The 23,249-nt window shown below is 49.3% G+C and overlaps 1 protein-coding gene across 3 annotated transcripts in view; it reads right to left on the reverse strand.

Moving 5' to 3' along the window:
* GRIK5 (glutamate ionotropic receptor kainate type subunit 5) overlaps positions 1-23,249 on the reverse strand; it is a 535,332-nt gene that overhangs the window by 144,444 nt on the left and 367,639 nt on the right. For all 3 annotated transcript variants that reach the window (XM_089687354.1, XM_089687353.1, XM_089687352.1), the window contains one exon: positions 297-462. In XM_089687354.1, coding sequence (XP_089543480.1) covers positions 297-462 — 166 coding nt within the window. The remainder of the gene's footprint in view (positions 1-296; positions 463-23,249) is intronic.

The following is a 23,249-nucleotide window of genomic DNA, read 5'->3' on the forward strand; positions in this document are numbered from 1 at the left end:
AATGTTTGCTTTTGGGTTTAATACTGCTTTAAGGCTGCACAGGGAAAATTTTAAATCATACAAATGCTCATTGGTGGACCTCCCTCCTTCACTGGCTATTTTACAATTTCTTCTGTGGCTGCAAGTGAAGAGCATGGGGGCTCACAGGGCTACAGTAACCTTACATGACACTGGCAAATATATGCTAAAATCTTTGTCATAGGAAAAATGGAGAACGCTGCCTACCGCCCCCCTATGTCCTACAGCGCGACGTTTTGTTTATTAATAAAAGAACATGTGCTGTTTAAATGACTTACATTCGGCCTTGGCACAGATAAGGCTGGTGGAAGGGTTGTGGAAGGACTTCAGGATATGGGAGACAGCCAAGCTGATGTCTTCATTACTCGGATACAGACTGACAGACGCAAAGCGCAGGTATTGGAGCTTGGGGGCTTCTTCCGGTCCCACCTTTATGTGAGGGATCTATAGGAGAGAGCAAGAAAAATATGAGTAGGCTGTACTTTTGCTATCTGCCAACTGCAAATTAGTTATGTTCTCATATACAGGTATACATGTTATATACAATGTGGACATCTCAATACACATAAGTAAAGTAGTAAACTTTACCTGAAAGACATTTAGCACTGAAAGCACTGTGCTTTATAAACAATTGCCATTTAAAAAAAAATAAAATTCTTTATTTTCACACTTATTCATCTTTTTTTGCATCTCAGTGACGTTGATCTCCTGCAGCCGCTACATACTGTGCATTAAAGTGATAGCTGTACATTATTCATAAGCAGGGGCGGACTGACCATTTGGAAACTCGGGCACTGCCTGTGGGCCGGGGGTCAGTAGGGGGCCCCATGAGATGCCATTGGTACCTTTTTCATAGGCTTTTTTGAGTTTGGGCAAGGACACAGGGGCCCCATGATCCCCTATTGCCCGGGGGGCCCCATGAGTTGTCAGTCTGCCCCTGTTCGTAAGAGTGGCTTTCAAGATGGTAACAACACTGAACATGAATGTGCTACTAGTCTACACTGATCCTGTGATGGGGTGACAGCTCAGGAGAACAATTCGGAGTCAGGGATAGAACACAGTCACCCTATAACAGGAAGTGTCTAAACAAGAACTTTCATAGCAGGATCTCCAGGTATTATTTTAATGAAATCTGTAGATTTAAAAATATTTAAAATTACTTTTGAAGTTCCATTGACAGGTTAAAGTTTAAATATGTGTAGCGCTACCCTCATGGGGGCCGCTGTGTTGTGGGTACCCCTAAGCTTCTCTCTTCATTGCTAGGCAACAGGTATTTCTCACACAGACTTGCATCCAAGAGTCCATGAGCTTGGTTTTGTTGTTTTATCGGGGGAAATCAACTTGGATAGGGAAATAGGGATTATCGAATGCCCAGTTTGGCTTGAATCAACTTCCTTCTTATGTACAAAGGCAGATCCTAGATCTTGAACGCCGCCAGTCATTGCAGATCAGTAGCAGCTGCCTTTTATGGCAAGGAACTAGCAACCCTTCAAAAATCAGCTTAACGTCTCCTAACTACATGCAGGGATATCTTCTCTCCCCCTTGTAGAGCTGCTCCCAACGCCATGGTCTGCAAACACTACCAGCCCCCCTGGCTTCTCTGGAGATCTCCCAGGACAAGAATAAAGGATTGATCCCAGAGCTGTCTTTAGAAAGCTTGCTACGTGTGGCAGTCTTTCCCCTTGTAGATCCCAGGGAGTGCTGCTGTACTCACTCTGTCCTCTTTGCTCCTTGCTGCTCTGGGTCTATATCCCATTCATGCTACACTGCTGAATGTATCCTCCCGAGTCAGCCCAAATACAGCCTGAAGGTCACCCCCCCAGACCTCGAGAACCCTCACAGGCACCAACAGTCTCCTCAGCACTCCATCTTCCCTCTGACTTCCTTGTCAGCCTGACTCTCCAATATTTATGGGCCAGTTCACCACTCTACCAGGGCCTCCAAGCCTGGGATTCCAATAAATATGCAGATTAGGTCTCTACCCCTTCCTACTTACCAACTTCTGGAAAGTTCTATGGTCCTCCAGAGTCAGGAGAAGGCATTAGAGCCACAACCTGTTATCATCCAGCTAACCTGCAGTAACCCGACCTCAATCACAGACTCACACAGCTACCATGAGTCATACACAGGGATGGACTGACCATTCGAGCACTAGGGCACTGCCCGAGGGCACAGGGTCAGTAGGGGGCCCCATGAAATTCCCCTGGTACCTTTTTATAGGCTTTTTTGGGTGTGCTTTGAGTGTGGGCAAGGACACAGGGGCCCCATGATCCCCTATTGCCCGGGGGCCCCATGAGCTGTCAGTCCGCCCCTGGTCATACACAATGATTTTACCTACAATACACTACCTTATTCTAGTAGCACACTAAAGGGTACTACATATGCGTCAAAGGGTATCAAAAGATATCAAAGACTCCCATTAATTCAAGTACTGTATATGTTTATTAAACTTTTACATTTATACTTAAAGCTGACCTCCAGCCTTCCCTTCAGTCCTGCACAGTTGTTCAGGCTTTTCTCCTCTATTTAAACTGCTCACTTTGATTTCACTGTATACAGTGAGCTTCTCACAATGCGCATTAAAGCAGCTGTAAAGTTTAACAGCTTTTTTTTCTAAAAAAAACCCCAGCACGTCATACTTACCTGCTCTGTGAAATGGTATTGCAGAGTAGCCCAGAACCTTCTTTTCTAGGGTCTCCCTCAGGTGCTCTAGGCTCCACCTCTTCTCAGCGCACCACCATAGAAAGCCACCTTCTATGGGGACGCACTTGCAGGCTCACTCCTGGTCCAGGCTGTGTGCATCTATTGACACACATAGCATGGCTTGGCCCTGCCCCTTGCCTCCTCGTCACAGGATTTGATTGACAGCAGGAGGAGCCAATGGCTCCCTCCACACCAGAGTCTCCTGTGAGAAGAAATAGAGGGGAGAAAAGCTGCTGCAGATGGGCCCAGCGCTGGATCGAGATAGGATTCAGGTGAGTATAATGGGGAGTGAGGGGACAATATAAACGCTGGGACATTTTTTGCCTTAAAGTGTCTGTAAAGGCCAAATGTTTTTTTACACACTAGAGCAGCGGCTCTCCTGGCTCTCTCCCTCCTCATTGGTCATTGACTCCAGCTGCTGTCAATTACAACCAGTGAGGAGGGAGTGGGGAGGGGCTGAGCCAGTAATGATATGGTATGTAAGAAAAGAACATTTTATTTAGGGCCCTGTTTACCGTGCGGCCCATGTTTGCTCGGGCAGGGCAGCCCACTAATTTTTATGGTCTGCTTTGCCCATGCTTCATTCAATCACCTTTTCCAAAACACATCTGTCTGGAAACCGCATGGTCTTTTTGACCATGTGCATTTCGTGCAGTTCCCACACCCGCAACTGTGCTGTGTGGGATGAGATTCTGAATGGCACCCCCCCGCCCACATCTCGCAAGAGAAACATGATGCAGCTGCAGGTGGTTGTGGGTAAGGGTTGGCTTGTGTGAGCCCAGCCTCCAAGTTTCATTCATGTGCCGATAGGGAAAAGGAGGGGAGAAACAGAGAAGATGAAATATAAGCAGAAGATACTTAAGCTTTAATTAGCCCTCAGTCTGCCTTTGAACTCATAGCCTCCAGTGATCTTCTGTACGTCAGATCTTTGAAAAGGGAAAAGACAGCTCTGTGAACCAATCAGCCCATCTACTGCATCATGATGGCTGACAGGACAACTTCCATAATGCAAACCAGGGGAGATTCCTATCAGGGGCGGACTGACAACTCATGGGGCCCCCAGGCAATAGGGGATCATGGGGCCCCTGTGTCCTTGCCCAAACTCAAAAAAGCCTATGAAAAAGGTACCAAGCAGGGGCAGACTGACAACTCATGGGGCCCCCAGGCAATAGGGGATCATGGGGCCCCTGTGTCCTTGCCCAAACTCAAAAAAGCCTATGAAAAAGGTACCAGGGGCATCTCATGGGGCCCCCTACTGACCCCGAGCCCTCGGGCAGTGCCCGAGTTTCCAAATGGTCAGTCTGCCCCTGGTTCCTATTATCTAGAGCTGATATTTGTTTTTCGGGTTCAGGTCTGCTCAATTAAGATGAGATAAAGCAGAGGACTGTTCCAGGTCCTTCATTAAATCCTCCAGATGTGCCTGATTCACAGAGTACTCCATGAACAGTAACACTTTTTTATTCACATAAAAGGGCTAATGTCTAAAATAATAATGATGTTATGTTAGGTAACTGGTTTCAAATGCATAAAGTCCAAATCAGGCCAAAAATTATTTCCTTGGAGTTGGTATTCCTATGGGGGGATTTCCTGTCACTTCCTGTGTTGGTGACACCCTCACCTAAAATAAGAATTATCCCCCCCACGAGAACACAGACTTCAATAAACACTGGACTGAATTATAATATTCTATCCAAAGCTAAAAACAGATGTTGACTGGGTTGGATTTAATGGATAGTGTTCATCCTTTTGGTTGGATTTAGACTCTTGTTTCCATGGACCAAATGTTCTGTGCTGCCCAAACTGAGCAGGAAAAGGTGTGCTCAAAACAGATAGCTGGATGCAGTCAAGAGATACAAGGGGTATAATATAATTGTACCGAATAATGTTGATGGGTTGGAAGAACAGCAGGCTATCATTGAAGCACACACACCACATCCCCAAAGAACAGAATAATCAAATAGAGCACAGTAATATACCAAAATTATTTCAGGTGCTACTTAGAACACTTAGACAATTTATAGTCAGTAGTCATATGTTTATTATTTATATCATCAATAAAATCTTACAACGTTCATATATGATGTGCTACTTAAATACTGATATCACAGTTCCAATCTGTGATCAGTATTCTGCAAAATCATATATGATTTCACACAACTATACGATTAATAAAGTGGCTGTGTAAGCATCATTTATCATCCACAAAGAGAAGTGAGGGTACTGATGCTTCAATGCGTTTCACCTGCATAATACCAACTTCATTTGGAAAAGGCGGGATAAAAATGTAAAATATATATATATATATATATATATATATATATATATAATGAACAAGATATGTTGGCTAGACAGTGATCCATAGCAAATGGTGGACAGAAACATCAAGCGAGTATACACGGTCAACCCCACAGCTCCAAATTTGGTTACTCAAAAGGCCTTCACATGCAGGAATAAAGCCAATCACATATGTCCCAGGTGTGTTATGGGATATAACTAGAGATGAGCGAATCGAAGTATCCGAAGTGGAATTCGAGTCGAATATCGGAAAAATTTCGATTCGTGCCGAATCCGAAAAACAGCCTAATTCGGACGCGCGAATCGAAATTTTTCCGAAAATGGCGGCTGACATGTGCGGCGACGGAGCGGGGATGTCGGGGAAGGCGCGCAGACAAGGCGCGCTGCCCCATAATGCATTCCTCAACGACATGTGATCGCATCAGCCAATCAGCAGCCAGCCAGCCAGCACTGTGTAATGGTCGAGGTATATATAGCAGCCATTTTGGAAATCTTCATTTGCCTGCAGTCATTGAACAGAGGCAGACCGCTCTGTACTAGGGACAGGGACAGAGTTAGGGCCACAGAAACGAGAATTGGGGACAGAGAGAAGTTACTTAGGGACAGAGAACCATTACTCAGGGACACAGACTTGTTAATGAGGGCCACAGAATCGTTATTTAGGGACAAAGAAACGCTAGTTAGGGCCACAGAATTCATACTCAGGGACAGACAGAATTGTTACTCAGTGCCAGAGAATTGTTACTTAGGGCCACAGAAACGTTATTAGGGCCACAGAATTTTTACTCAGGGACAGACAGAATTGTTACTGAGTGCCAGAGAATTGTTACTCAGGGACAGACAGAATTGTTACTGAGTGCCAGAGAATTCTTAGGGCCACAGAATTCATTCTCAGGGACAGACAGAATTGTTACTCAGGGACAGACAGAATTGTTACTGAGTGCCAGAGAATTGTTACTCAGGGACAGACAGAATTGTTACTGAGTGCCAGAGAATTGTTACTCAGGGACAGACAGAATTGTTACTGAGTGCCAGAGAATTGTTACTCAGGGACAGACAGAATTGTTACTGAGTGCCAGAGAATTGTTACTCAGGGACAGACAGAATTGTTACTGAGTGCCAGAGAATTGTTACTCAGGGACAGACAGAATTGTTACTGAGTGCCAGAGAATTGTTACTCAGGGACAGACAGAATTGTTACTGAGTGCCAGAGAATTGTTACTCGCACAGACACAAAATTGTTACTTGCACAGACACAGAATTGTTACTCGCACAGACACAGAATTGTTACTCAGGGCCACAGAATTCATACTCAGGGATAGACAGAATTGTTACTGAGTGCCAGAGAATTGTTACTCAGGGACAGACAGAATTGTTACTGAGTGCCAGAGAATTGTTACTCAGGGACAGACAGAATTGTTACTGAGTGCCAGAGAATTGTTACTCGCACAGACACAAAATTGTTACTTGCACAGACACAGAATTGTTACTCGCACAGACACAGAATTGTTACTCAGGGCCACAGAATTCATACTCAGGGACAGACAGAATTGTTACTGAGTGCCAGAGAATTGTTACTCAGGGACAGACAGAATTGTTACTGAGTGCCAGAGAATTGTTACTCAGGGACAGACAGAATTGTTACTGAGTGCCAGAGAATTGTTACTCAGGGACAGACAGAATTGTTACTGAGTGCCAGAGAATTGTTACTCAGGGACAGACAGAATTGTTACTGAGTGCCAGAGAATTGTTACTCGCACAGACACAAAATTGTTACTTGCACAGACACAGAATTGTTACTCGCACAGACACAGAATTGTTACTCAGGGCCACAGAATTCATACTCAGGGATAGACAGAATTGTTACTGAGTGCCAGAGAATTGTTACTCAGGGACAGACAGAATTGTTACTGAGTGCCAGAGAATTGTTACTCAGGGACAGACAGAATTGTTACTGAGTGCCAGAGAATTGTTACTCGCACAGACACAAAATTGTTACTTGCACAGACACAGAATTGTTACTCGCACAGACACAGAATTGTTACTCAGGGCCACAGAATTCATACTCAGGGACAGACAGAATTGTTACTGAGTGCCAGAGAATTGTTACTCAGGGACAGACAGAATTGTTACTGAGTGCCAGAGAATTGTTACTCAGGGACAGACAGAATTGTTACTGAGTGCCAGAGATTTGTTACTCGCACAGACACAAAATTGTTACTTGCACAGACACAGAATTGTTACTCGCACAGACACAGAATTGTTACTCAGGGCCACAGAATTCATACTCAGGGACAGACAGAATTGTTACTGAGTGCCAGAGAATTGTTACTCAGGGACAGACAGAATTGTTACTGAGTGCCAGAGAATTGTTACTCAGGGACAGACAGAATTGTTACTGAGTGCCAGAGAATTGTTACTCAGGGACAGACAGAATTGTTACTGAGTGCCAGAGAATTGTTACTCAGGGACAGACAGAATTGTTACTGAGTGCCAGAGAATTGTTACTCGCACAGACACAAAATTGTTACTTGCACAGACACAGAATTGTTACTCGCACAGACACAGAATTGTTACTCAGGGCCACAGAATTCATACTCAGGGATAGACAGAATTGTTACTGAGTGCCAGAGAATTGTTACTCAGGGACAGACAGAATTGTTACTGAGTGCCAGAGAATTGTTACTCAGGGACAGACAGAATTGTTACTGAGTGCCAGAGAATTGTTACTCGCACAGACACAAAATTGTTACTTGCACAGACACAGAATTGTTACTCGCACAGACACAGAATTGTTACTCAGGGCCACAGAATTCATACTCAGGGATAGACAGAATTGTTACTGAGTGCCAGAGAATTGTTACTCAGGGACAGACAGAATTGTTACTGAGTGCCAGAGAATTGTTACTCAGGGACAGACAGAATTGTTACTGAGTGCCAGAGAATTGTTACTCGCACAGACACAAAATTGTTACTTGCACAGACACAGAATTGTTACTCGCACAGACACAGAATTGTTACTCAGGGCCACAGAATTCATACTCAGGGACAGACAGAATTGTTACTGAGTGCCAGAGAATTGTTACTCAGGGACAGACAGAATTGTTACTGAGTGCCAGAGAATTGTTACTCGCACAGACACAAAATTGTTACTTGCACAGACACAGAATTGTTACTCGCACAGACACAGAATTGTTACTCAGGGCCACAGAATTCATACTCAGGGATAGACAGAATTGTTACTGAGTGCCAGAGAATTGTTACTCAGGGACAGACAGAATGTTACTGAGTGCCAGAGAATTGTTACTCAGGGACAGACAGAATTGTTACTGAGTGCCAGAGAATTGTTACTCGCACAGACACAAAATTGTTACTTGCACAGACACAGAATTGTTACTCGCACAGACACAGAATTGTTACTCAGGGCCACAGAATTCATACTCAGGGACAGACAGAATTGTTACTGAGTGCCAGAGAATTGTTACTCAGGGACAGACAGAATTGTTACTGAGTGCCAGAGAATTGTTACTCAGGGACAGACAGAATTGTTACTGAGTGCCAGAGATTTGTTACTCGCACAGACACAAAATTGTTACTTGCACAGACACAGAATTGTTACTCGCACAGACACAGAATTGTTACTCAGGGCCACAGAATTCATACTCAGGGACAGACAGAATTGTTACTGAGTGCCAGAGAATTGTTACTCAGGGACAGACAGAATTGTTACTGAGTGCCAGAGAATTGTTACTCGCACAGACACAAAATTGTTACTTGCACAGACACAGAATTGTTACTCGCACAGACACAGAATTGTTACTCAGGGCCACAGAATTCATACTCAGGGACAGACAGAATTGTTACTGAGTGCCAGAGAATTGTTACTCAGGGACAGACAGAATTGTTACTGAGTGCCAGAGAATTGTTACTCGCACAGACACAAAATTGTTACTTGCACAGACACAGAATTGTTACTCGCACAGACACAGAATTGTTACTCGCACAGACACATAATTGTTACTCAGGGCCACAGAATTCATACTCAGGGACAGACAGAATTGTTACTGAGTGCCAGAGAATTGTTACTCAGGGACACCTAATCGTTGAATTAAATAGTATGTCAGACAACATGCAGAGGAGTGGCAGAGGAGGCAATGTTTTAGGAGCGAGCAGACGTGGCAGCAGAGGAAGGGGTCGAGGCAGCAGTATTCGCAGCCAGAGGCCAGTGCTCCCGGTGTCATCCAGCGGTCGTGTCTCCACCGACAACCCTGCCGTCATTGATTGGTTGGCTCGGTCGTCTTCCTCTTCCCAGGTCACCTCTGACACCTACAGCCAACGGTCGGTGGGTACGTCAGACACAACCGTTAGTTGGCATGGCCCGGGACCAAGCCCACTGAAATCACGTGTCCTCTACCTGCCCCTGTCCTTTGCTGTTCCCTCACCAAGCGAAGTATCGCATGCTGTGGGCTCAGCCCCACTGTACAGTGAGGAAGAGCTAACAGAGGGCGGTCAGGAACGGGGGGAGACATCGGCCTTTTCAGCAGCCAAGCGAACAAGTACTGGCGAGGAGAGTGGCTCGGTAGCCGGTCTAGAGACAGGTCTGTCTCCTGACCCAGACGCAGCCGAGGGGGCTAGTAGTGAGGCGGAGACCCTACTTGATGATGAGGAGGTTGATCGCACTTGGCAGCCTCGTCGTCATCAGGCAATTTCTTCCGCATCATCAGGAGAAGAGGGTGGCAGCTTGGCAGCGAGCAAAACAGTCGGTGGGTTGCCCAGGAGACAGCAGCAGGGTCGCATCAGTGTCAGTGGAGCCAAACGTCCACGGAGTAGAGCACCAGCTCCACTGCAGCCTACCACCACGGCCAGTAGTGGTGCCGTTGCGCACGGAGGAAGTAGCAGTCAGCCAGTGAAGAGTAGCGGGGGCAAAGTTTCCTACTCGGTGGTGTGGCAATTTTTCCTCAAGCCGCCCGAGGAAGTAAACGTAGCCGTATGTCGACTATGTGGCCAGAAATGCAAGCGTGGCCAGGGGGCCCATGTTGGGACTACAGCGTTGCGTCAGCATATGCAGCGTCACCATTCGGTGGCCTGGGAAAACCGTGATAAACATACGGCGGTTCTGCCTGCCCCAGCCCCCGCTCCATCACCCGCTCCGTTACTTGCTCCGTCACCCGACGTCGTCAATCGCCCTCTATCAGCCAGTCAAGGCTCCAACACCTCTGCTGAGGGGAGTTGTCGCTCATTGGCATCTTCCGCTCGTTCAGATGCTCCTTCTCCTGCTACTCCTCTTCTCGGATTCCGTCAACAGTCTTTCTTGGAATCCGTATCCAAGAGACAACAGTTTGCGAGCACGCACCCGACGGTGCAAAAGCTGAACGTCCTCCTGTCCAAGTTGCTGGTGCTGCAGTCCCTCCCTTTCCAACTGGTGGACTCAGCACCTTTCCGAGAAATGATGGCTTGTGCCGCGCCGCGGTGGAGAGTGCCAAGCCGTCATTTCTTTGCCCAAAAGGCAGTGCCAGCCCTGCATTCACATGTAGAAGAGATGGTGGGCCAGTCTTTGAGCATGTCGGTCTCTGCCAAAGTGCACGGCAGCGCCGACGTGTGGAGCTGTAACTACGGTCAGGGACAGTACATGTCATTTACGGCCCACTGGGTGAACGTGGTGCCGGCACAGCCGCACCAGCAACTTGGACAGGTCACGACGCTTTTGCCTCCACGTTTGCACGTCCTTGGTCCAGCAAGCATGTCCGCCTCTACCACCTCTTTTTCCGCCGTGTCCTCAGCCGCCACCCCCGTGCCAAGTCCCATTACCCGACCGGCATATCACATGTGCAGGGCGCAACGGTGTCACGCTGTGCTGCACCTGGTATGCCTTGGCGAACGTAGTCACACAGGGGAGGAACTGCTGAGTGTAATGAACAGAGAAATCGACAGATGGCTGTCTCCGCGCAAACTAAAAATCGGAACCATGTTGACTGACAACGGAAAGAACATGGTGTCTGCTCTGCGTCAAGGAAGGTTGTGCCATGCGCCATGCATGGCTCACGTGTTCAATCTGGTTGTCAAGCGGTTCCTAAAATCCACCATCCCACTGCAAGACATCCTTAAAATGTCACGTAAACTGTGCATGCATTTCAGCCATTCCTACACCGCAAAGAACACCCTCATTGAGCTGCAGCGTCAGAACGGAATTCCACAGCATCGCCTGATCTGCGACGTTGCAACAAGGTGGAATTCAACCCTACACATGTTAGACCGCCTTTACGAGCAGCGAAAGGCCATCACCGATTTCCTGATGTTACAAGCGGATAAAGGTACTCCCCTGTGTAACTTAGATGTCAGCCATTGGCAGCTCATGCGTGACACCTGCCGCTTGCTCAGGCCCTTTGAGGAGGCCACGCTATTCGTGAGTCGGCAGGACTATGGGATGAACGACGTCATTCCTCTGTTGCACGTCCTGGAACAAATGCTGTTAACAATGGCTGGTCAGGGTGCGGTAGACGTGGCGCACAGATCTCAACGCCACATGACCCCTGTGGGGGCAGGACAGGAAGAAGAGGAGGAGGTAGAGGAGGACATTTGTGCTCAGGAATTATTGAGTGAAATGGGTGGTTTTTCCACTCAGCGGACAGGAGTGGAGGAGCAGGAGCATCTGGTAGAGGAGGAGGAGGAGACAGAGGACCCAGACGCACCGTGGCAGTATGCTGTGGAGATGGAGGCAGGGAGTCCCTCGCATTCCTTGGCACAAATGGCCCATAGCATGCTCGGTTGCTTGCGTAGCGACAGCCGAATAATAACCATCAGACAGAGGGATGACTTTTGGCTGTCCACCTTGTTGGACCCTCGCTACCGGTCCAAAATGGTGGCCTTTTTCACACCTGCTGAGAGGGAGGCCAAAATTACGTACTATAAAAACCACCTATGTAGTCAGTTGGTCTCTGCCTTTGTGCGCCAACGTCCATCCTCAGACACTGTGGGCCCTGTGCGCTCGCGTTCCGCTGGCATGGCAGCAGGGGAGGGGTGGGGTGGTAGGAGCAGTGGCAGCTCCACCAGCAGCGGCTGCCTCAGTCTGCAGTCGATGATGAGTAGCTTTCTTCACCAGCGCAGTGAGGAAACTACTAACCAGCCGCAGCAGCAGCAGCAGCATCAGGTGGACCTGGAGCAGGAGCTCAAACAACAGGCTTGGGCCTACTTGGACAGCACCCTGCCAACCGAGGTAGACAATCCCCTTGACTACTGGGCAACGAAACTTGACCTTTGGCCCCAACTAGCTGAATTTGCCCTTGAAAGGCTGTCATGCCCGGCCAGTAGCGTGGCATCGGAGCGCGTGTTTAGTGCGGCAGGAGGTATTGTAACTCCGCGGAGGACACGACTGTCCACCCAAAGTGTGGAGAGACTCACGTTTGTGAAAATGAATCAGGCGTGGATTAGTCTGGATTTCAAACCACCAGTTCCTGACACAACTGACTAAATCCGCCATGAATCATGCCTCAAACATGTGCCACTTTCAGGTCTCCTCACACTGCTGGTGTGTTTAATTTTTTGACATAGGGTGCTGGCAGATTACGGGCCTCCTATAGCTGCTGCCAGGCCCCTAATCTGCCATAGGCCCCTATATACCGCCTCCTCATGCTGCTGCCAGGTCCAGAGTCTCTCATGGGTCCCTGTACGGCCTCCCATTGCTGCTGTCTCCATCGCCACACTCTGCCATGTGCCACTTTCAGGTCTCCTCACACACTGCTGGTGTGTAGAATTTTTTGACATAGGGTGCTGGCAGATTATGGGCCTCCTATAGCTGCTGCCAGGCCCCTAATCTGCCATAGGCCCCTATATACCGCTTCCTCATGCTGCTGCCAGGTCCAGAGTCTCTCATGGGTCCCTGTACGGCCTCCCATTGCTGCTGTCTCCATCGCCACACTCTGCCATGTGCCACTTTCAGGTCTCCTCACACACTGCTGGTGTGTTACATTTTTTGACATAGGGTGCAGGCAGATTACGGGCCTCACATAGCTGCTGCCAGGCCCCTAATCTGCCATGGGCCCCTATATACCGCCTCCTCATGCTGCTGCCAAGTCTAGAGTCTCTCATGGGTCCCTGTACGGCCTCCCATTGCTGCTGTCTCCATCGCCACACTCTGCTGCCATGTGCCACTTTCAGGTCTCTTCACACTGCTGGTGTGTTAAATTTTTTGACATAGGGTGCAGGCAGATTACGGGCCTCACATAGCTGCTGCCAGGCCCCTAATCTGCCATGGGCCCCTATATACCGCCTCCTCATGCTGCTGCCAAGTCCAGAGTCTCTCATGGGTCCCTGTACGGCCTCCCATTGCTGCTGTCTCCATCGCCACACTCTGCTGCCATGTGCCACTTTCAGGTCTCTTCACACTGCTGGTGTGTTAAATTTTTTGACATAGGGTGCAGGCAGATTACGGGCCTCACATAGCTGCTGCCAGGCCCCTAATCTGCCATGGGCCCCTATATACCGCCTCCTCATGCTGCTGCCAAGTCTAGAGTCTCTCATGGGTCCCTGTACGGCCTCCCATTGCTGCTGTCTCCATCGCCACACTCTGCTGCCATGTGCCACTTTCAGGTCTCTTCACACTGCTGGTGTGTTAAATTTTTTGACATAGGGTGCAGGCAGATTACGGGCCTCACATAGCTGCTGCCAGGCCCCTAATCTGCCATGGGCCCCTATATACCGCCTCCTCATGCTGCTGCCAAGTCCAGAGTCTCTCATGGGTCCCTGTACGGCCTCCCATTGCTGCTGTCTCCATCGCCACACTCTGCTGCCATGTGCCACTTTCAGGTCTCTTCACACTGCTGGTGTGTTAAATTTTTTGACATAGGGTGCAGGCAGATTACGGGCCTCACATAGCTGCTGCCAGGCCCCTAATCTGCCATGGGCCCCTATATACCGCCTCCTCATGCTGCTGCCAAGTCTAGAGTCTCTCATGGGTCCCTGTACGGCCTCCCATTGCTGCTGTCTCCATCGCCACACTCTGCTGCCATGTGCCACTTTCAGGTCTCTTCACACTGCTGGTGTGTTAAATTTTTTGACATAGGGTGCAGGCAGATTACGGGCCTCACATAGCTGCTGCCAGGCCCCTAATCTGCCATGGGCCCCTATATACCGCCTCCTCATGCTGCTGCCAAGTCCAGAGTCTCTCATGGGTCCCTGTACGGCCTCCCATTGCTGCTGTCTCCATCGCCACACTCTGCTGCCATGTGCCACTTTCAGGTCTCTTCACACTGCTGGTGTGTTAAATTTTTTGACATAGGGTGCAGGCAGATTACGGGCCTCACATAGCTGCTGCCAGGCCCCTAATCTGCCATGGGCCCCTATATACCGCCTCCTCATGCTGCTGCCAAGTCTAGAGTCTCTCATGGGTCCCTGTACGGCCTCCCATTGCTGCTGTCTCCATCGCCACACTCTGCTGCCATGTGCCACTTTCAGGTCTCTTCACACTGCTGGTGTGTTAAATTTTTTGACATAGGGTGCAGGCAGATTACGGGCCTCACATAGCTGCTGCCAGGCCCCTAATCTGCCATGGGCCCCTATATACCGCCTCCTCATGCTGCTGCCAAGTCCAGAGTCTGTCATGGGTCCCTGTATGGCCTCCCATTGCTGCTGTCTCCATCGCCACACTCTGCTGCCATGTGCCACTTTCAGGTCTCTTCACACTGCTGGTGTGTTAAATTTTTTGACATAGGGTGCAGGCAGATTACGGGCCTCACATAGCTGCTGCCAGGCCCCTAATCTGCCATGGGCCCCTATATACCGCCTCCTCATGCTGCTGCCAAGTCTAGAGTCTGTCATGGGTCCCTGTACGGCCTCCCATTGCTGCTGTCTCCATCGCCACACTCTGCTGCCATGTGCCACTTTCAGGTCTCCTCACACTGCTGGTGTGTAGAATTTTTTGACATAGGGTGCTGGCAGATTATGGGCCTCCTATAGCTGCTGCCAGGCCCCTAATCTGCCATAGGCCCCTATATACCGCCTCCTCATGCTGCTGCCAGGTCCAGAGTCTCTCATGGGTCCCTGTACGGCCTCCCATTGCTGCTGTCTCCATCGCCACACTCTGCCATGTGCCACTTTCAGGTCTCCTCACACACTGCTGGTGTGTAGAATTTTTTGACATAGGGTGCTGGCAGATTATGGGCCTCCTATAGCTGCTGCCAGGCCCCTAATCTGCCATAGGCCCCTATATACCGCTTCCTCATGCTGCTGCCAGGTCCAGAGTCTCTCATGGGTCCCTGTACGGCCTCCCATTGCTGCTGTCTCCATCGCCACACTCTGCCATGTGCCACTTTCAGGTCTCCTCACACACTGCTGGTGTGTTACATTTTTTGACATAGGGTGCAGGCAGATTACGGGCCTCACATAGCTGCTGCCAGGCCCCTAATCTGCCATGGGCCCCTATATACCGCCTCCTCATGCTGCTGCCAAGTCTAGAGTCTCTCATGGGTCCCTGTACGGCCTCCCATTGCTGCTGTCTCCATCGCCACACTCTGCTGCCATGTGCCACTTTCAGGTCTCTTCACACTGCTGGTGTGTTAAATTTTTTGACATAGGGTGCAGGCAGATTACGGGCCTCACATAGCTGCTGCCAGGCCCCTAATCTGCCATGGGCCCCTATATACCGCCTCCTCATGCTGCTGCCAAGTCCAGAGTCTCTCATGGGTCCCTGTACGGCCTCCCATTGCTGCTGTCTCCATCGCCACACTCTGCTGCCATGTGCCACTTTCAGGTCTCTTCACACTGCTGGTGTGTTAAATTTTTTGACATAGGGTGCAGGCAGATTACGGGCCTCACATAGCTGCTGCCAGGCCCCTAATCTGCCATGGGCCCCTATATACCGCCTCCTCATGCTGCTGCCAAGTCTAGAGTCTCTCATGGGTCCCTGTACGGCCTCCCATTGCTGCTGTCTCCATCGCCACACTCTGCTGCCATGTGCCACTTTCAGGTCTCTTCACACTGCTGGTGTGTTAAATTTTTTGACATAGGGTGCAGGCAGATTACGGGCCTCACATAGCTGCTGCCAGGCCCCTAATCTGCCATGGGCCCCTATATACCGCCTCCTCATGCTGCTGCCAAGTCCAGAGTCTGTCATGGGTCCCTGTATGGCCTCCCATTGCTGCTGTCTCCATCGCCACACTCTGCTGCCATGTGCCACTTTCAGGTCTCTTCACACTGCTGGTGTGTTAAATTTTTTGACATAGGGTGCAGGCAGATTACGGGCCTCACATAGCTGCTGCCAGGCCCCTAATCTGCCATGGGCCCCTATATACCGCCTCCTCATGCTGCTGCCAAGTCTAGAGTCTGTCATGGGTCCCTGTACGGCCTCCCATTGCTGCTGTCTCCATCGCCACACTCTGCTGCCATGTGCCACTTTCAGGTCTCCTCACACTGCTGGTGTGTAGAATTTTTTGACATAGGGTGCTGGCAGATTATGGGCCTCCTATAGCTGCTGCCAGGCCCCTAATCTGCCATAGGCCCCTATATACCGCCTCCTCATGCTGCTGCCAGGTCCAGAGTCTCTCATGGGTCCCTGTACGGCCTCCCATTGCTGCTGTCTCCATCGCCACACTCTGCCATGTGCCACTTTCAGGTCTCCTCACACACTGCTGGTGTGTAGAATTTTTTGACATAGGGTGCTGGCAGATTATGGGCCTCCTATAGCTGCTGCCAGGCCCCTAATCTGCCATAGGCCCCTATATACCGCTTCCTCATGCTGCTGCCAGGTCCAGAGTCTCTCATGGGTCCCTGTACGGCCTCCCATTGCTGCTGTCTCCATCGCCACACTCTGCCATGTGCCACTTTCAGGTCTCCTCACACACTGCTGGTGTGTTACATTTTTTGACATAGGGTGCAGGCAGATTACGGGCCTCACATAGCTGCTGCCAGGCCCCTAATCTGCCATGGGCCCCTATATACCGCCTCCTCATGCTGCTGCCAAGTCTAGAGTCTCTCATGGGTCCCTGTACGGCCTCCCATTGCTGCTGTCTCCATCGCCACACTCTGCTGCCATGTGCCACTTTCAGGTCTCTTCACACTGCTGGTGTGTTAAATTTTTTGACATAGGGTGCAGGCAGATTACGGGCCTCACATAGCTGCTGCCAGGCCCCTAATCTGCCATGGGCCCCTATATACCGCTTCCTCATGCTGCTGCCAAGTCCAGAGTCTCTCATGGGTCCCTGTACGGCCTCCCATTGCTGCTGTCTCCATCGCCACACTCTGCTGCCATGTGCCACTTTCAGGTCTCTTCACACTGCTGGTGTGTTAAATTTTTTGACATAGGGTGCAGGCAGATTACGGGCCTCACATAGCTGCTGCCAGGCCCCTAATCTGCCATGGGCCCCTATATACCGCCTCCTCATGCTGCTGCCAAGTCTAGAGTCTCTCATGGGTCCCTGTACGGCCTCCCATTGCTGCTGTCTCCATCGCCACACTCTGCTGCCATGTGCCACTTTCAGGTCTCTTCACACTGCTGGTGTGTTAAATTTTTTGACATAGGGTGCAGGCAGATTACGGGCCTCACATAGCTGCTGCCAGGCCCCTAATCTGCCATGGGCCCCTATATACCGCCTCCTCATGCTGCTGCCAAGTCTAGAGTCTGTCATGGGTCCCTGTACGGCCTCCCATTGCTGCTGTCTCCATCGCCACACTCTGCTGCCATGTGCCACTTTCAGGTCTCCTCACACTGCTGGTGTGTAGAATTTTTTGACATAGGGTGCTGGCAGATTATGGGCCTCCTATAGCTGCTGCCAGGCCCCTAATCTGCCATAGGCCCCTATATACCGCCTCCTCATGCTGCTGCCAGGTCCAGAGTCTCTCATGGGTCCCTGTACGGCCTCCCATTGCTGCTGTCTCCATCGCCACACTCTGCCATGTGCCACTTTCAGGTCTCCTCACACACTGCTGGTGTGTAGAATTTTTTGACATAGGGTGCTGGCAGATTATGGGCCTCCTATAGCTGCTGCCAGGCCCCTAATCTGCCATAGGCCCCTATATACCGCTTCCTCATGCTGCTGCCAGGTCCAGAGTCTCTCATGGGTCCCTGTACGGCCTCCCATTGCTGCTGTCTCCATCGCCACACTCTGCCATGTGCCACTTTCAGGTCTCCTCACACACTGCTGGTGTGTTACATTTTTTGACATAGGGTGCAGGCAGATTACGGGCCTCACATAGCTGCTGCCAGGCCCCTAATCTGCCATGGGCCCCTATATACCGCCTCCTCATGCTGCTGCCAAGTCTAGAGTCTCTCATGGGTCCCTGTACGGCCTCCCATTGCTGCTGTCTCCATCGCCACACTCTGCTGCCATGTGCCACTTTCAGGTCTCTTCACACTGCTGGTGTGTTAAATTTTTTGACATAGGGTGCAGGCAGATTACGGGCCTCACATAGCTGCTGCCAGGCCCCTAATCTGCCATGGGCCCCTATATACCGCCTCCTCATGCTGCTGCCAAGTCCAGAGTCTGTCATGGGTCCCTGTATGGCCTCCCATTGCTGCTGTCTCCATCGCCACACTCTGCTGCCATGTGCCACTTTCAGGTCTCTTCACACTGCTGGTGTGTTAAATTTTTTGACATAGGGTGCAGGCAGATTACGGGCCTCACATAGCTGCTGCCAGGCCCCTAATCTGCCATGGGCCCCTATATACCGCCTCCTCATGCTGCTGCCAAGTCTAGAGTCTCTCATGGGTCCCTGTACGGCCTCCCATTGCTGCTGTCTCCATCGCCACACTCTGCTGCCATGTGCCACTTTCAGGTCTCTTCACACTGCTGGTGTGTTAAATTTTTTGACATAGGGTGCAGGCAGATTACGGGCCTCACATAGCTGCTGCCAGACATGTAATCTGCCATGGGCCCCCGTACCGACTCCTCATGCTGTGACGTTGCAACAAGGTGGAATTCAACCCTACATATGTTAGACCGCCTTTACGAACAGCTAAAGGCCATCACAGATTTCCTGATGTTAAAAGCGGATAAAGGTACTCCCTGTGTAACTTAGATGTCAGCCATTGGCAGCTCATGTGTGACACCTGCGCTTGCTCAGGCCCTTTGAGGAGGCCACGCTATTCGTGAGTCGGCAGGACTATGGGATGAATGAGGTCAAATCGGCCATGGGCCCCCGTACCGCCTGTTCACGCTGATGCTGGTCCCACAGTGTGACCTGGGTCCCTGTACGGCCTTCCATTGCTTCCACTCTGCCATGTGCCACTTTGAAATCTCCTCACACTCCTGCGGTTGTCCATTTTGTCATAGGTTGCTGGCAGATTACAGGCCTTCCATAGGTGCCACCAAGCCCCATATCGGCCATGGGCCCCCGTACCGCCTGGTCACGCTGCTGCTGGGCCCATAGTGTGACCTGGGTCCCTGTACCGCCTCCCATTGCTCCCACTCTGCCATGTGCCACTTTCAGGTCTCCTCACGCTCCTGCTGGTTTCCATTTTGTCATAGGTTGCTGTATGGCCTCCCATTGCTGCTGCCTCCACCGCCACACTGTGGCTCCAAACACTGGTTTTGGCCCCGTGACTGGCCAAAGGAGTGAAGTGTGCAGTGATTCTAAGATCGACGGCACTCATCTGCATGTCATACTGACAGACAGTATTATTTCTCTTCCCCAGCAGACTCCAAGGGCATTTAAATTAAAGGTACAGTGTTCTGCACTAATATTAAGTCTCTCTGAAGCCTAGAAACACCCTTTTTTAAGTTAAATTCACAGCGAATTTATTCGACTCGAATCGAATATTGTCCACGAATTCGCCGAATCAGTCGAATCGAATTTTTCATTTCTTCGCTCATCTCTAGATATAACACAGAAATGACCCAATATTTCTTCATGGATGCTCTGCAGAGCCTTGCTGCGCAACCATGGGATAACCATTCTGTAAACATGGGGTGGTATGTTCCTGGTGGCACCCAGTGTCATTGCTGATGTTGAAGGGTTGCTGGAGTATGGAGATAGTAATTCTGTTAGATTTTGAGTTTCCAGGGGGATTAGCATGCCAGTATTGGCTTAGTAGCCAAAACAATATACATATTTATAGCAATTATGGCAATTTTCACCTATTGGCCTTCTGAAGCAAGTACCTTGGTGATCACTCACAATACTTGTTGGTCTTATTAATTGTGCTGAGCAAAAGTGGAGTCTGTTCATAAAGAATAATAACCATCTTCCTAGTCCTACTGTTTAATTTTGGTGCATACAATGAGAAGGTACTGTAAAAGTGCCCCATTGTATTTCCCTTGTTTCCAATCAAACGTCACTATAGCTAGCAGTGAGTTAGTCCCTGGGATTCTAATACTTTAAGGAATCCTATGCCTTGACCCTGCCAGTAGAGGGAAATGCTGTATATGATTTAGGTATATTGTTCCCAGGGGTTTCAATAGCCAGCCTTGCCAGAAGGATAAGGATTCTCTGAAGTGCACCAGGACAAGATACTTCATGAAGGTGGGAACCCTGGATAGAAACCTCCCACCTAGGGGGAAAGCTGGGAGTAGCCAGCTAGGCTGTTGTGTTCTAAAGACTAATGCTTTTCAGAGTACTCAGCTAAAGCTTCTGACTTTATCAAAGGACCAGTGCTTTTGGAACAAGATTCTGGGATAGCCATCCAGATATTACGGGTCTTAAAAATCTCTCCTCTTAATATTTTACCTACTATGTAATCTAAAGAATGTGTTTCCTCCATCTAGAAGGATGAATGGACTCATTGTAAGAATTCCTATGTTCTGTTTCGTAAAGCAAAGACCAAAAGCATCTATTGTATGAGTATTCCTTTATTCTGACCCTAGATGGGAGCATATCTGATGATATATGCTGGGGAACAGGCAGGCCCCACACTAAAGTATCGTTGTGGGCCTTAATAATTATAGGAAGGTCAGCTAACAAGGGGGTTAAAGTGCATATGTGCTCTCCCACCTCTCATCTTCAGTGCACAAGAGACTGCATGCAGCCAAACACACATTTCCAATACATTACAGTACCTTTGCTTCTTACGCACACCCAAATCTCCAGCTCAATGAAAGTTCAGGATTGTAATGGAACATAGAGCCAAGGCTGTATTCACCATCATGACTTTAGTAGGCCAGAGCGTAGGGCTAAAAAAGTAAAGAGGGCAATACCTAGCCTCAATATTTACAAACTGAACATTTGTGGCTGTATTTAGTAAGTTAACTATAGCAGGGTTTGCGTTCAAGGCAGGGGTGTATTTGCCACAAGGCATTTGCCTAGGGCGGCATATTTCAGGGGGGCAGCACTGCCCTCTGGAAGAAGGGACACACGTGGCATGGGAACCAGGTGGGAATTCTGATAGGCTGCAGGCTGCGTGATGGCGTATGCAGAGCCCAGACTCTCGTTCCCAGGGATGTTCGGAGCTTTGCAGATCAGTGTCTTTCTCTCTCCACGGTGGCCAGTGTATGGGGGGTGGTAGTAGAAGGCTCTCTCAGATGGGGGGGGGGGGGCAGGGGTGTTGTTGGTGAATGTCAGGCTCTCTCTGTGGGGGGTCATTGGCATCAGGCATCAGTTTTTTTTTACTAAAATAATCATGACATAAGGCAGGGCTTGACAAACTTGCTTTGAATCTAAGAGCCAGCTAAAAAGTTAGGAGCCAAACTTCAGTACCCTTTATTTTCTTGACACTTTAAAATCCCCCTATAGGTCATCAATTTAGCGGAGGAGGACTGGTGTTAGAATTATTGCTCTCATTCCAGCTTTCACAGAGATATGTGACATGTATTAAACATCAATTAATGTTTTCATGTGTAGGCAACCAACACATGCGTGTGATGTTTTTTTGGTGACAGGTTCTCTTTAATGAGACATGCAGGGTCTAAAAGACCTTGCATGTCTCCCCTGTGCTCTACTGAATGTAAAGTAGTACAGATCGCACTGTATTACATTTTTTCCCAACCATACTGGCCAGGGAAATTATCAACGGGGACCCAGAAGTGGCATCATACACATTGCTTCCAGGTCAGGAACAAGATGCAGAGGAGAGCACATGTATGTCTACTCTCCTCCCTCCCCTCTACCCTGCATTACCTGATATGCCGGTCCCTGGCAAGCAGATACCAAGCAGGGGCAGTACATAGGGGGGGCACTTTACCTGCGTATGTGGAAGCAATCAGGAGGCAGCGGAGCCACCAGAATGTTTCCACCTGAAAAGGGAGCCCTGATGCTTGCCCGCAGCAGGGCTAAATGTATACAAAAACTACCTGCCCAGCGCCCAGAACTGAATATGCCAGGCGTCGGGTGATACAAATTGTGCATTACTGCGACAGTGAGTGGGCTGGCAAAAGCCCAAGCGCCAGGATGCAATTTCTAGTCGCCATTGCAAGCTGGCGCCTGGGATTTGTTAAGCCCGGGCATAGATAATTAGAGCTTGCACACAAGGTGTAATTGTTAAATCAAACTTATAATAAACAAAATCTGATAAACTAAATGCATGCCTGCTGCAATATGCTGAAAAACTAAACCTACCGATATTCTATTCAAAGTGCCACCAGAACCTCCAAAAACAACCCAATTTCTTGGTTACAGCAGGAGCAGACATGACTCCACTTTCCACCCACAACGCATCTCTCTAAGATGAGCAAACCAAGCCCAAACAGGGTCACAATGGGAGAGCTGGAGCTGCTTACACAAATGTCAACCTTCAGAACATTGCTATTTGCATAGGATCACTAAAAGGTTCCAGCATTTTTTTGAAGACATTTGCAATAACAGTGCTTTTTTGGACAAAAAGGCTTTTAGGCTTTTAGTAGGTCTAAACCCAGTCACTGAAATCTCATAATAGCCTCCGGCATTAATGTCATTTCAAGAGTTGTGTTCAGGCTCATTTAATCTCACAAAATTAATACCTGGTGATACTGATTGAAGGTCCTTGCGCAGGATGTTCTTGTTATGTCGGGACAACTGTCTGTCAACTGTACTCCAGCTTTGTGATCGTATGTAGAATATGTGCCTGGTGGATGCTACATGGGATCGTGCCTATTCACATTGCACAGGTATGGTCCATGGTTGCTACTATGAGGAAGCCTGTCCAGAGCAGTGATGAGCAGCAAGCGCACATAGACAGGAAGGGGTTTATTTACTAAAGCTGGAGAGTCCAAAATCAGACTCCCTTCTGCATGGAAACCAATCAGCTTCTAACCTCAGCTTGTTCAATGAAGCTTTGGCAATGAAACCTGGAAGTCTGATTTTGGACTCTCCAGCTTTAGTAAATAAACCCCGAA

This window comes from Staurois parvus, unplaced genomic scaffold (genome assembly GCF_062004578.1).
Source record: "Staurois parvus isolate SC_StPar_1 unplaced genomic scaffold, SC_StPar_1.0 ptg000423l, whole genome shotgun sequence".
NCBI classification, from domain to species: Eukaryota; Metazoa; Chordata; class Amphibia; order Anura; family Ranidae; genus Staurois; species Staurois parvus.